The 14,615-nt window shown below is 39.0% G+C and overlaps 1 protein-coding gene across 3 annotated transcripts in view; it reads right to left on the minus strand.

The window, feature by feature from the left end:
* Nucleotides 1–2,693: 2,693 nt before the first annotated feature.
* Nucleotides 2,694–14,615, minus strand: part of LOC144600062 (kelch-like protein 3) — an 80,346-nt gene continuing 68,424 nt past the window's right edge. For all 3 annotated transcript variants that reach the window (XM_078411432.1, XM_078411429.1, XM_078411430.1), the window contains 5 exons: nucleotides 12,398–12,499; nucleotides 10,854–10,982; nucleotides 7,811–7,951; nucleotides 7,585–7,728; nucleotides 2,694–5,679 (listed from right to left, as the gene is read on the minus strand). In XM_078411432.1, the coding sequence (XP_078267558.1) occupies nucleotides 5,651–5,679; nucleotides 7,585–7,728; nucleotides 7,811–7,951; nucleotides 10,854–10,982; nucleotides 12,398–12,499 (545 nt within the window). In that variant the 3' untranslated portion in view covers nucleotides 2,694–5,650. The remainder of the gene's footprint in view (nucleotides 5,680–7,584; nucleotides 7,729–7,810; nucleotides 7,952–10,853; nucleotides 10,983–12,397; nucleotides 12,500–14,615) is intronic.

Here is a 14,615-nt window from a genome sequence, read left to right on the forward strand (position 1 = left end):
CCGTCGTCCTAGTGTTTCCACCAATCACACCGAGGGGAATGCCGGGTTGCCACGGCAACGGCGCGAAAAAACCCTCGGCTCATGAGGATGGGCGGCCGCTGATTGGACGAACCGGTGGACTGATGTAGCGCCGCGCGGGCAACCCAATGTGGGGAGAATACGTCATGGCAACATGCTGGCAACACTGGGAGTGAGGACAGCCACAGTGGGGCATTCACTCACCTTTAACACTTCCCTCCCCTCCCCCAAAACAAGTGATCATACAGCTTCAGAAGAACCAAATGTGGGGAGAATACGTCATGGCAACATGCTGGCAACACTGGGAGTGAGGACAGCCACAGTGGGGCATTCACTCACCTTTAACATTCTTCTCCCCCCCCCCCCCCCCCCCCCCCACAAGCCAACCTCCCTTCCATTGTCTCCATTTATACCTCACGCTGCCTCCGCAAGGCCAGCAGCATAACAAGGAAGAGTCGCATTCCCTCTTCTCCCCTTTCCTATCGGTATAGAAGTGTAAAAATGCACAGTTCCAGATTAAGGGACAGTTTCCTCCCAGGTGTTATCTGCCAACTGAGCCATTCTACCGCAACTAGAGCAGTCCAGAATTACTATGCCTCATTAGGAACCCTCGGACTATATTTGATCGCACCTTACTGGCTTTATCTTGCACATAAACGTTATTCCCTTTATCATGTGTCTGTACACTATGAATAACTCAATTGTAATCATGGATTCTTAGTTTAAGAACAGTTTAAGAATATGGGGTAGGCCATTTAGAACGGAGATGAGGAAAGCTTTTTCAGTCAGAGAGTTGTGAATCTCTGGAATTCTCTGCCTCAGAAGGCAGTGGAGGCCAATTCTGAATGCATTCAAGAGAGAGCTAGATAGAGCTCTTAAGGATAGCGGAGTCGGGGGGTATGGGGAGAAGGCAGGACTGGGGTACTGATTGAGAATGATCAGCCATGATCACACTGAATGGCGATGCTGGCTCGAAGGGCCGAATGGCCTACTCCTGCACCTATTGTCTATTCTTCTTCCGCTGACTGGTTAGCATGCAACAAAAGCTTTTCACTGTTCCTCAGTACACATGACAATAAACTAAACTGTGGTGCTTCCTTGATGACATGAATAATCAAATCAGGAGTAAAAACATGGAAAGAAATGGGGGGTAATTGCAATGTTGTAGGACAGAGGAAGTATGACAAGACCAAGGCTGCAACCTGAAACTTCAAGCATGGTTAATCACTTTGTCTACATCCAGAGTGCAACAATTGCTAGAAACAAAGAACTGCAAGTGCTGATTTACACAAAAGGACACAAACTCTACCACTGTGCCACTCCTAAACCTGACATAAATAATATTTGGAATGTTGTCTCCTTAAAACATGGAACAATGTATCTCCTTTCCATGTTCGCCAGAGTTGCAGTTTGAGTGCTGTCTTTGTAAACCAGCATCTGCATTTCTATGTGTAGGAAAGAACTGCAAATGCTGGGTTAAATCGAAGGTAGACACAAAATGCTGGAGTAACTCAGTGGGTTAAGCTGTATCACTGGAGAGAAGGAATGGGTCACGTTTCAGGTTGAGACCCTTCAGTCTCGACCCGAAACGTCACCCATTCCTTCTCTCCACAGATGCTGCATGTCCTGCTGAGTTACTCCAGTATTGTGTGTCTATTTTCATTTTACATTGCTGTGTGCAGTCTCTTGTTAAAGGTGGGATTGACTTAATTAAACCATATTCTCTCAAAGTGATGACAAAAAGTTATACAGCAATGCACACTGCACTGACACAACATCGCCACCAATATCACTGCCACCCCACCCCAAATGTTCATGCATCTTCCAATGTATTTCCCCACTCTCCCCCTGGCCATACCTTGGGTGTAACTGTGTCATCCTGAATCCATCTTCAGAATGGATCAAAATGTGGACAAATTCAAGAATGTGCTGTACCAGACCAAGATAATGGATGCAACTGTATTTGGGTGGAATCCATGTTTCCACTTCTTAAGAAATCTTGGGGTTTCAACAAATACATTGCTAAAAATATCAGTGCAATGTTCCCAAGCTAGATACTCCTTTGTAAAATCTTAATATTTGTCCAGAGGATTTTCTGAAGGTGTATTCACAAATTATACAAATTATAATTTTTCACTATCTGTAACCCTATCAGGATAAGACTGGTTTAACCCCTATCCCAAACAAAAACTGAGAAGCATTTGGCAAAGATTAATTTCACAAATCTAAAGAGGTTAAATATATTGGAAATTTGAATCACAATTTACCCACTTCTAAATGCTTCTTCCTTGTTTACATAAAGTTTTTTTTTAAACAATTGAAAAAGTGCATTGTTGTTAATTTCAGATTAAATTACACGCAGTCCTAACAGTAAGAACCAAAGGAGTTCAAAATTATTTGTAAATTTATTTGGACCAGAAGCATGAGCCGGATTCCTCCAGCGCCTGATTTGCCTCCTTGTACTTTGAAGATTATTTCTTATCCAACCTTGTTCATTTAATAATTTAAACCCAAGGCCACACCAAAAATCATGTATACATTTAATTAAAGTTGACTCTGTGAAGATACTGGCTCCAGTAGCCACTGCTTTACTGAAGGGAGATAATAATGAGAGACACACAAAAGAAGCAGGTACTGCAACCACTCAAGCTAAATACATAAGTTTAAATTGTTTCCATCATTTTATTGACAATTTGAAAAAAAGTCAGGAGTGCTTCACAGTATTGTGTTCCACAGATATAACAGGAACATTTCAAATAAATCACTACATAAAACCTAAAAAGATATTAACTGTTTCAAATGACAGTAGAGTGCAATGGTACATTAAATCCCTGACGCCATACTTTGTCACTAAAGCATGATCTGAGTTGGTAAGTCTATTTAATACTATTGAAGACAGTTACAGAATTAGACCTTAGTGATGCTTTATGACACCATTGTGGATACAGTTATGTTGTAATTAAACATCAGTAAATTAATAAGTATCTAACATTAGAAGTGCAATTGTTATGGGGTTCATTAACATTTTCTTGAGGATCAATGACTAGATCACATAGGCACCAAAATGTTCGATTGAAATTGAACAATTTTTCTGTTTATCATTACAATGGCAAAAATGTTCAAATCAACTAATAATTATATTGATGAAAAAAAACAGTAATCAAACATTCTCTCAGAAATACTATAAACTATTATAATAGCTGCTGGTTCTTTTATATCTCAAACATTTAAAACAGGTGATTTTGAAAGACAGTTTATTTTACTTGAATGAATTTGACTCAAAGATCCTCATAATAGCTTCCCTCAAACCCTCAATTGAGTACATTTCATCATCGAAACAGTGGCAGAGTGGTTAATATACCAGTAATCCAGAGAGTGCAACCAAAAATCCACCAACACAAGTTCAAATTGCGCCACATCTGTATAATTTAAATTCAATTAATTAAATTTAAGAAAGTTAATCTCAGTAAAGCTGACCATTTATTTATTGTAAAAACCCTATCTGGTCCACTGACACCAGTCAGTGCAGAAAGTCTGCCATCCTTTCCCAGTCTATCCTATATATGACTGCAGATTCACTGCCCTCTGAAATGGCACAGTTAGCTACTCCGAAGTTGAATATTCCTAGCTGCATTGTACAATTCCGTGGTTACCACTTCAGGCTGCGGGTAACCACATACTTTGGTACCCCCAGCACGAGCAACAATTAACAAGGTATGGTGTACTGCAGCAATACTGTCAACCAATAAGCTTCGATACAGGAAACAAACTGTAGAGGAAAACAAAACATTTAAATGAAGAAATGAAGCAAGAAAATAAACGATAAACCTAAAAAGTGGAATGAAAACTTAACGGTGCGAGGGCAAGCTGCAATAGAGTAGAGGAAAGAAGCACTGATGAGCAAATTACTAAGATCTCCAAGTCTCAACCACTGTACAAAAAGCCTGCAAAATTATCTGCACGTGATTGAAAAAACATCCAATTCTATGTATTTTGATGGCCATAAAAAGTTGTTAAAACCCAGAAGCAGACAGTTCTAGTTATTGGGATGACACAAGACAAAAAGAAAAGGAAAAGAAAAAAAAGAAAGAAAAGGATTAAGTAGGAAACACTAAAACAAGAAAATATCAATGATGCAAATGGAAATTAGGGAAATTTAAGAAATCATGATGAAAATTTGTAGCTGATTTTTCACAAAGAAAGTGTTTTTTCCAAATTGTGGAGCAACACTTGTTTAATGAATCTCTATTAACCATGCGTATAGTTTTATTAAAAAAGTACCTCACAGGCAACAAATATATTCAGAGCAGTAATGCAAATGCAGCCTCAGACTCTTGACATGATTCTGCACCACGTATTAACAGATATATATATTTTTTAAACAACTGGCAGCCAGAAGGAATTTGAATACATTTTGTAATAAAATATTATAATTTATCTTCCTTTTAAAAAATAGTATCCTTCAGAATATTCACTAGGTGGCAGTATTTACTAAAATTGCCATATTAGTATCTACAAACTTAGGAAGGCAATGGAAACGAGGTTAAAGATGTGTTTATTTTACATTGCTTCCACAGGATAGCTTTAAAACTCTTTTACACTAATAGTTTTCTCTCTGCATCATTAATCTATCGACATCCCCAGGATCAACTGAAGGGACAAATTTTTCATTCAGTCTATTTGCTTTCAGTTCTCTCCACATTACCAAGGGAGAGAAGTGCAAAAAATGTTTTAAAACTCCAGAGTTTTGTTAAATTGTTAATTAATGAATAATGAATATCATTACTCTTAAAAATTGAGGGAGAGGGGCTGGTATTGCTGAAATGCAAGTCAGCTTTGGTTTAGGTTCTCTACTAAGAGGCATGGCATCTGCGCAAAAGAGGTTTCAGTTTCCACACATTTTCTGTACAACAGCATTTGTGAGTTTGTTGGGTGTAATAAAGTTATCTAGCTAACATTAGGATTACTTTCAACAGGAACTTCATATCCTGTATTGACTTATTTCTCAAAATAGGGGAACCCAATTCTAAATCCAAGATAGCTTATTATGAAACTTCAGTAGCAGCTTCTCACAACATAAACAAACTATTATGACAAGTAGTGTTTCTTCTTGTTCACTAAAGAACAGAATGCTTGATTTTTTTCTCCCTTTTATAAAACAGTTGATATTGTAACAGTGTTCAGTGCACTGTTTACTTCAGGTCCCAAACTTTGTGCTTTAAAAGGTAACAGCTTGATCTTCAGCAACTGACATGTAACAGTAGAAGCTTCATATTCTCCAGTCAATAGGGTTTTGTTGATGGCTGAATCTCATCAACACTGATCACTTAGCAAGAGCAATCTGATAACTCATGCCTGTTAACTTGCACTTTCTTTGTTTCATACGAAGTGCTCGTTGTGGAAGTAACATGTTCCCTTAGCCTAAACACCGTAAATTAGTGCTTGAATTGGATTTTAAAAATGCATTTTGCACAGCTGGTATTTGTTTGACAGAGGGGCAACTGAGCTTTTACTCGCAGTTTACCATGCATCCAAGTATTATAAATAGTTATAAAAACTTAGGTCAATCTTTAGCAGAATGCTATGCAGTTTTCATTTAAGACTTCAATCCAACTGCTGCTCAAGAACAAAGTCATAGTGGTTTATCAATTACAGCAACACCTAAAAGGAAAATAAATTGTTCAATGAAAAAGACATGCAAGTTCTGAAACAAAAAATAAATACATACTCTGAATAATGTTTCTCAATATTTAAACACTACCTGGGAACTTTTAACTTTTATTATCAACACATTTTAAGTCTCATCTGATTTTTTTTTTGTTCTTCAAACAATACCAGTTAATATCACTCCTAATATTGTTTTAATGCAAATTATAATTGCAATAAAATTAATTATATTCAAATAGTTTAAGTAAAAGCAATGAAAATATTTTAAAATGGGGATACGTTTAAAAAGTGTCTTTCTAAGACAATAAATGGTTGTGTATGCTTGTATGGTAAATTATTTTAAACCTACAGAATGAAAATTAGGCAATGTTACGATGTGTAGTTTCAATGAGCTATACATTAACTTTTAATATTCTTATAATACGTCAAGCATGGGAATTTGTTCACTTTGCACATGGAGACCATAAATGCGGAATTAACTGTACCGTACCTATTCCACTAGTATGGAATCCAAAGCATACACCATCTTTGCAGGTTAATCGTCCAATTACTCAATTTACTTACTTTGTTAGTTTACTTAGTGCCATCTTCCACCCACTCCACTTGGCTGCCAATATCATCATGCAGAACCCTCTCCATCACTAACTGCCTTTCCTCTCCAAATTTCTTCAACCACATCTTCCCTCTACCCAGACAGAGGTTCCAACGGACTCCACACCTTCCTTTCCCCCTGTGGTCCACTATCCAATGGATCTTAGTTTGTTTTATACACCGGTATACTTCGCTTAAATCTATCCCGCATGGCGCTACTTCCCTAGAGCACTTTTATTCTGCAATCTTATTTTTCCAGTCTGCGCCATGGCTGTAATGAATGCTGGAGGGTTATTAGGTAGCAGGGAAGTGCTTTTGAAAACGCTGCCTTGGCAGAGGCACAATTATCAGTCGGAGCTGTTGTGTCAGGTGTGCGGAGGTATTTAATCGGTAGCTGTGCTTGTGGGTTACTGGCTCCTCTGCCAAGTGAGCAGCAGGGTGGCAGAGCGGTAGAGCTGCTGCCTTACAGCGCCAGAAACCCAGGGTCGATCCTGACCATGAGTGCTTGTCTATACGGAGTTTCTATGTTCACCCCGTGACCTGCATGAATTTTCTCCGGGGTCTCCGGTTTTCTCCTACACTCCAAAAACGTACAGGTTTGCAGGTTAATTGGTTTGGCAAAAATTGTCTCTAGTGTGTGTAGGATACTATTAGTGTGCGGGGTGCGGACCCTGTGGGCCGAAGGGCCTGTTTCCGCGCAGTATCTCTAAACTAAACTAAAATGAGTACAGGTGATTTTTCCCGGTCATTTGGAGCCCAGAGGAGTGCTTGCTTCTGCGGGCCTGGAGGCGCCTTCAATCGGGTAGTACTGGTGATACCGATTCTCAGGGGATCGGGACATGGAGTGGAGTGCAAGGGGCGATGATTTGCCAGCTCCTATCCCAGTCTCTAGGCACCTTCATTAACTGGATCTCTTAACACTGACCTGCTGCAAAATTTAGCTTAAAAAAATGTACAACTCCTTATGTAGAAACAAACAACTACAGATGCTGGTTTAACCAAAGATAGACTGGTGCTAGAGTAAATTAGTGTGTCACGCAGCATCTCTAGAAGAAAAAGATGGGTGACATTTCGAGTCGGGACTTCCCCTTCCCCCCCACTATTCGTTTAACCAGTTCCTCAGCTCTCCACATTAGATCCCTCTTGATACAGTCTGAAGAAGGGTCCTGGCCTGAATCGACACCCATCCTTTTTCTCCAGAGATGCTGCCTGACCCGCTGAGTTACTTCAGCACTTTGTGTCTATCTTGTACAACTCCTTAGCTTGTACTTCAGAATGGCCTCAGTTACAAACCTGTAACAACGTTACCTGCATAGCTTCTTCCAGTGCTCATATTGGTTGGTAATAGCGTCCACTTGTCCGTTACAGAGTTATAGAATTCCACAGACGCTAGATTACAAGAGCCATCATCCCCTCCAATAACATACAAAAATCCATTTACAGCACACACACCTGTAAAATTAAAGAACTTTAGCTTAAAACACATGTTACTTTTAGATTCAAAATAAAATACTGAATTTAATTAGATACCTACCTGCATTCCTCCGACACATGTTCATGTCTGCCACTTGTCTCCAAGTGTTTGTCGACGGGTCAAACACTTCTACACTTTTCCTCACCAAAGGTCCATCATGACCTCCTGTTGCATATAACTGACCGTTTAGAACACCAACCCCTGTTTTAAACACAAAGAATCGTTAAAATATTCACTTTCTTCTCTGGAAAATATACTCATACTCAATTCTGGCAGTAAACTATGAGCTTATCATAAGATGCCCTTTTATTGTTCTGGAGTCTGGGCTGTCCTTTGCTTCTCGAACTCTCCTGCTGGGCTGTATTCCCATATATATCAGTAGTCGTTCATTCCCCACTCATGATCATTTCCCACCGACCTTGTTAAGTAACAGTAAGCTAACTTCAGTGGCTATTCTTTTTCTCCAAAGATCATTTCTCCTCACTCCACCCCAGTAAACTGAGGCTAACCCCAACACATGCCCTAGTCTCAACTATGACCAGCTGAATCTGCATAGCTTACTGGGAACATATCTGCTACGATAACAGAAGCACAGAAGACTACAGATGTTGGAATTTGGAGCAAATCAAAGAACATCTGGAATAATTCAGGTCACACAGCTTCTGTGGAGGGAAATGGAAGGTCAGCGTTTCAGGTTAAGACCCTTCAACTAGAGTTGGGGTAAAGTAGCCAGTATAAAGAGCTGGGGGGGGGGGGAGTGGGTAGGGGAGGGAGTGAGGCAACAGCATTCAAGTGATAGGTAGCTTTGTACATTGATGTGCAGAGAACTGCTCTATCCAAATTTGAGTTGGGTGTAATTTTAACCAAAATTTATCACCAGTGTAATCTACACTCGGCCAAAACCATTTCAGCGTGATATATGCAGAAAGGGTGCTAATCATTCAACTTTCTAGATCTAGAGACATAGAAAGCTGTCTGCACACCCCTTAATAGCACGTTAACAAAAAAAGCATCTATCTTGGATATAAAATTATCAATGACCAAGCATCAGCAGCAGAAACACACAAATCTCTACCATCTTTTACATATAGAAGTGTTTAGTAAGTTCAATTCCACCTTTCCCCACTCAGATTTTTATTCTATGTTCCCGAATCTTGGACTGCACATCCAAACAAATCGGTTTTGCCCCATGTACCCTCCTCAGCCCTCTTTAACTTCAAACAAACCACTTTAAATTCCAGAGAATGCAAGGTTTCTTGTAAATCTACCATGTGCTCTGTCTAAGACACATACTTATCCCCAAGGTGTGAAATCCAAAACTACTCATGTGTAGCGTGAACAGGCTTTATATCTTTGCACTATAATTTCATCCATTATGTTCCAGTCAGCAATTAAATGAGCAGCAATCCATGAGATTTTTTAAATTATTTAACCACGCCAAAATCCTTTTGCCACAGCCTTATCACTATCTTAATCTATTCAAAGCTTTGTAATTTTCTATCTATACTGCAACAATGCCATGAATAAATATTGCAGATGTATGTGGTTTGAAATGCAGATCAGATCAATGGTCAGATCAAATACAGCGCTAAAGTTACAAATAATCTGCTTCAGCCTCCACACAGTTGCCACAAGAATAAGAATTTAGTGGCAAGGGATTGAGAGGGTAGGGTGCACAATGATTGCAGCACTGTATAATTGACGTAGTGTGGCACAGACATTGCTTCTGCTGCCCCCGAGTTCAAATCTGACCTTGTGAGCTGATCTCCTGTAACAAGCACGTTTCCTGGCTACTGTAATTTACCACCTGAGGCCTTGTGAGAGTGACGATGCTGCTGGGCTACTGGGATAAAGGGGGAATGGGACTGATGGGGATTGCTCTGCAGGGAGCCAGTGTGGAACCGATGGAGCTAATGCTCACCTTCTGTGCCATTATAAGAAGATGGCTTCAGTCTGAAGGAAATTTCTGATCATTCAGCACTGGATGTTGGACACACAGTCCAAGAAAGAGATAGTGGAGCAGTCAAGTTGGTTAATGGCAAGAACCTGCTGGCTCTTCTCATTCTACATATTGGAATCTTTTTGGATGATATCATGAAAGAAAAACATGCAGATGTAAAATGGAATTGAGGGCATAGAAAACATGCCAGTGCTTGAAGTCCAAGGACAGATCGCTAGTGAACACCAGATGTAGTCCTCAAAAAGCAGAAAGAGATCCCCATAAAATTTGATAACTAACTTTGAAAAGTTTGTATATGTACTTGGGTGATGAAGAGGAGTGGGGGAAAATGGTAATGACAACAATGTCAAAACTAGTCAAGGAGAATGGATTGTTTTCCATAGTCCGTGTCACATTGGATGTTACTTGTAACTTTGAAAGGAGCTGTTTCTGTCCTGAGCTATATGCAGAATCCGGATTGGAAAGATTCCAGAAAAGATGAAAAGTTAGCAACAAGTTTGACAAACACACTCTCTTCCAGCTTTCACCCCTCCTTTCTACTGTCTGAAGAGTGCCGACCTGAAACGTCACCTATCCATGTCATCCAAACATGCTGCCTGACCCTCCGAGTTAATTCAACACTTTGTCTACCTTTTTTCTTGTTTTTTTTGTACACACTGAACGAGTGTCAAGGCAAGATCAATGATGCCAGAGTAAGAACCATGACTAAACTACATTAGGTGTCATGAAGCAACTGAAACAAGACATTTATACAGTCATCATGGAAGATGCTCAAAATTACAAGCTATGCAGCATGGAAAGGACTAAGAATAAAACGTAATTAAAGGTATTAGAAAGATTACAAAACAGTAAATGAGTTTTATATGATGGATTGAAATTGAATTGTTGTACAGATGAACTTAAGTAATTTATTATTTTTAAGCACAATTTCTATAATTGTTCTTCAAATTGATAAGGAATAGCTAGAAAATGGTGACTTATTAATTCTTAATAAATGTTTAACAATGTTTCTCCCTATTATACAACATAAATTTAGTTTGAAAGTTAAAATTTTCAGTCTCGTATTTTGAAAGATCAAATTTGATTATTTTCAAAATGAAAACAGAAAGTTAAGATAGCATCAACAAATAAATCCTTTCAAACCTGCTCCACTTCGACGCGTGCTCATATCCGAAACATACGTCCATTCGTTGCTAACTGGATTGTAAGCTTCAACAGTACTGAGACACTGGCGTGATGCTCCATCATAGCCACCCACTGCATACAACCTGCCTGGGGAGAGAGAGGATGCATTAACAATCAAAACATGCAACTTGTGGAACATTGTTACATTTTATGTTTTTTCTCATTCAATATTGGTTTTACAAAAGTGAGTGATGAATTCAGAAAGTGGCAGAGAGAGGGAGTAAAAATAATATAGGGGGAAAATAATTAAGTAGAGATAAACAGATCAAGAGATTTAATACGTATGGATGTTTGTACACTAAATGTTATTTAAAATGAGTACACAATTCAATTACCTCCTCTCCTGCCCACCCAGCAATAAGTACCACACCAATCATCACAAACTCAAAAGTCAACATGGAGTTATTTATTTCAAAAACATTCATGAACCCATGAACTTTGTATCTTAAAAATATTCCTGATTTAAAAAGGCAAGAATTAAGGACAGAAATTGCAAAACAAAAGGACAATGAGGTTTATTCTCAGTACTATCTCATCACATTGTTTAAATTATTTGGTAACAGGATGGTTATGTCCCTTATGAAGATTGACAGTCTGACACATCGTTAGTATAAGTTTATGCTGATAATCCTGCATTGAGATTACTTCTATTTTGGAGTTGGTAAAATGCTGCTGCTTTTGACATGTACATGGTACAATTACACTGTTTATCACAACCATTGCCAAATTAAGTCTTGTACATGGACAATGTGAATTCTCATTAAAAACAAAGCCTTATTCCTCCCACTTATATGTGTGGCATCCAAACGAAAATGGGCAAAAATGGTTTCCAGTAGTCTCTGCTCTCCAGCTAAAAGATGAGGTATCACATGTTTTAAGAGAAAAGAATATCAAACACAAAATGAGACAATCAAGAAATACTTCCAAGTGAAGATACTGTTGGACATCCTCATATATCAGGTCAATCTATGTGAAAGCCACATCCGGTTTACTCCAACAAAGCATGCTCCAGTACAATGCATGGTGTGTGTTCCATCGGCTGTATTGTCGATGGATTTGTTTTTGCACCAGCATGCCAGTGGAAGAATATCCAGAAACATCCTCATTTAAGAAAAACACATTCTTAGCATGCAACAGGAAAGTGATAAGGGAAATGGGCACACAATTAACGTACAGCCATCAGGAGAACAGGCCGCTTAAAAAAAAAAACTGTGAAGAGAATAATATTCAAATAAACCAAACGTCAGCATGCAACAAATGATGCATTCAGTTATTTTTTATGTAAACACATTTCTTGTTACGAAAGAAATCACTACAAATGCGTGAACTTGCATCCAAGGTTAAAAATGTCTATTTCCAAACTATAAAACAGAGGCCAAGACTCAAATCTGGCCAACAAATAGGCTTTGTGTTATTCATTATTTTATTTGGAGGGTAACAGCTGGGACCAGCATTCTGTTTAAAAACCAAAAGACCTATAAACAAAGTAATTGTTTTCTTACCTTCCACAACTCCAACACCGACACTACTTCTCCTTGTGTTCATGGGTGCCACAAAAAACCATTCCTTTATTTTGTAATTATAAGCCTCCACTGATGATAACCCTATTTAACAAGAAGAAAATGGTACAATCACCTTACTCTCAGAACAGTAACACAAACATTAAAAGGCATCTTAATTTCTTACCACACGAGACATACGGGCGGCACGGTAGCGCAGCGGTAGAGTTGCTGCTTTACAGCGAATGCAGCGCCGGAGACTCAGGTTCGATCCTGACTACGGGTGCTGCACTGTAAGGAGTTTGTACGTTCTCCCCGTGACCTGCGTGGGTTTTCTCCGAGATCTTCGGTTTCCTCCCACACTCCAAAGACGTACAGGTATGTAGGTTAATTGGCTGGGTAAATGTAAAAATTGTCCCTAGTGGGTGTAGGATAGTGTTAATGTACGGGGATCGCTGGGCGGCACGGACTTGGTGGGCCGAAAAGGCCTGTTTCCGGCTGTATATATATGATATGATATGATATGATTAATGAATAAGAGTATATCAGGAATAAGAATATTGTGGCAATGATTTAGCTGTAGAGGTTGGTTATGTTGTGGATCCATTGGTTAGAACCACAGTTTGCATAGCATTGTGAGACAATCACAAAATGGATCTTTGCACTCTGCATCTCAACCCATCTTTTTCATTACAATACAAAATGCTGGAGTAACTTAGTGGGTCAGGCAGCAGCTCTGGAGGACCTGGATAGGTGATGATTCGGGTCATAACCATTCATACTCTGAAGAAAGGTCCCGACTCAAGACGTCACCTATCCATGTTCTCCAGAGATGCTGCCTGACCTGCTGAGTTACTCCAACACTTTGGGTTCAATGCAAGATTGCAGCATTTGCAATCTTGTGTGTCTCCATCTTTTTGATTCTTCACGTTCCTATTACCAAACTACTCTAGCCTCACAACAGTTCCCTTTTGCCATTCAATCTCTCCTTCATTCATCCTACCACAATTCTAACCTTGCCACCTCATTTTCTCTTCCACTTTAACCTTGGATAACTAATTTTTCCTAGTTCTGCTGATCTGGAACGTTTACTTGATTTTAGGCTTTGGATAAAGCCTGAGGATTACTGGCATCTTTTGTTTGCATTTCAGACTTACAGCATTGTCCGTATTTTGCATTTCATTTGAGGTAAATGACATTTTTGGAATCAGCTGACTTTGAATAATAATTCTGTATGCTATGTTCAGTGATAATCTGTTTTCCTTCTATTGGAATTAAGAAATCATTTATATTTACCCGAAGTTAGTGCGTGCATGTATGATACTCAAATGTCATTGTTTCTTCCATTTAAGAAATATTTAACCAATTTATTAAATGCAATTGAGACTAGACAAAAGTGAGGGAAGAGCCATTAAATCACAGACAATACAGACACACAGAGAATCCCACCCATCAACTCCAGGGATGACAGGAAAAAAGTGAAAAAGTCATTAATAGGGGTGAGCAAGCATTTCAAGAATGCTCAATCCTTGGAATAGGCGTTTGAGGTGATTTACAGTTTTGGATTCAGCTTATTTTGTCTGAATAATAATTCTGCATGCTATGTCCAGTGATAATCTGCTTTCCTTCTAAATGTTTAAGAAATTATGTATAATTTTCAGTGTGTGCATGTCTGATATTTAAATGTCATGGGCTCTTCCATATAAGATCTCCATTAAATGGTTACATTTGCAATTAAGACCACAAAAGAGAGGGAAGAGTCATGAAATCACAGACCATCAGAGAGAGAGACACACACGCAGACACAAACACACACACAATCCATCTACCCACCCCACCCCCCATCAACTCCATCTACACCACGCTGCCTCGGGAAAGCAGCCAACGTAATCAAAGACCATTTTCACCCTGGACATTCACTCTTCAACCTTCAGACAGACGAAGGAGAAGGCTAATGCAAATTAATGTTAGATTAGTTGTAGCTATGCCAAGTAGCTTCTCTCACCTGGGCAATTACACAACATTATCATTTAATTGACATTATTGACGTTCGTTCATAGGTTTCTAACTTAAAAAAATAACAAACATAATAACAAATCTTCGGATGCTCCTTCGACCACTATCCTAACCTAGTTAGAAAATGCTGCATTTTGCAAGAAGACTTTGCTTGCACTAAAGTGGAGAAACAATACCTAGTTGGAGTAACTTGAGTGCAGAAATA

The sequence above is a fragment of the Rhinoraja longicauda genome, chromosome 14 (assembly GCF_053455715.1).
Source record: "Rhinoraja longicauda isolate Sanriku21f chromosome 14, sRhiLon1.1, whole genome shotgun sequence".
Taxonomy (NCBI): Eukaryota; Metazoa; Chordata; class Chondrichthyes; order Rajiformes; family Arhynchobatidae; genus Rhinoraja; species Rhinoraja longicauda.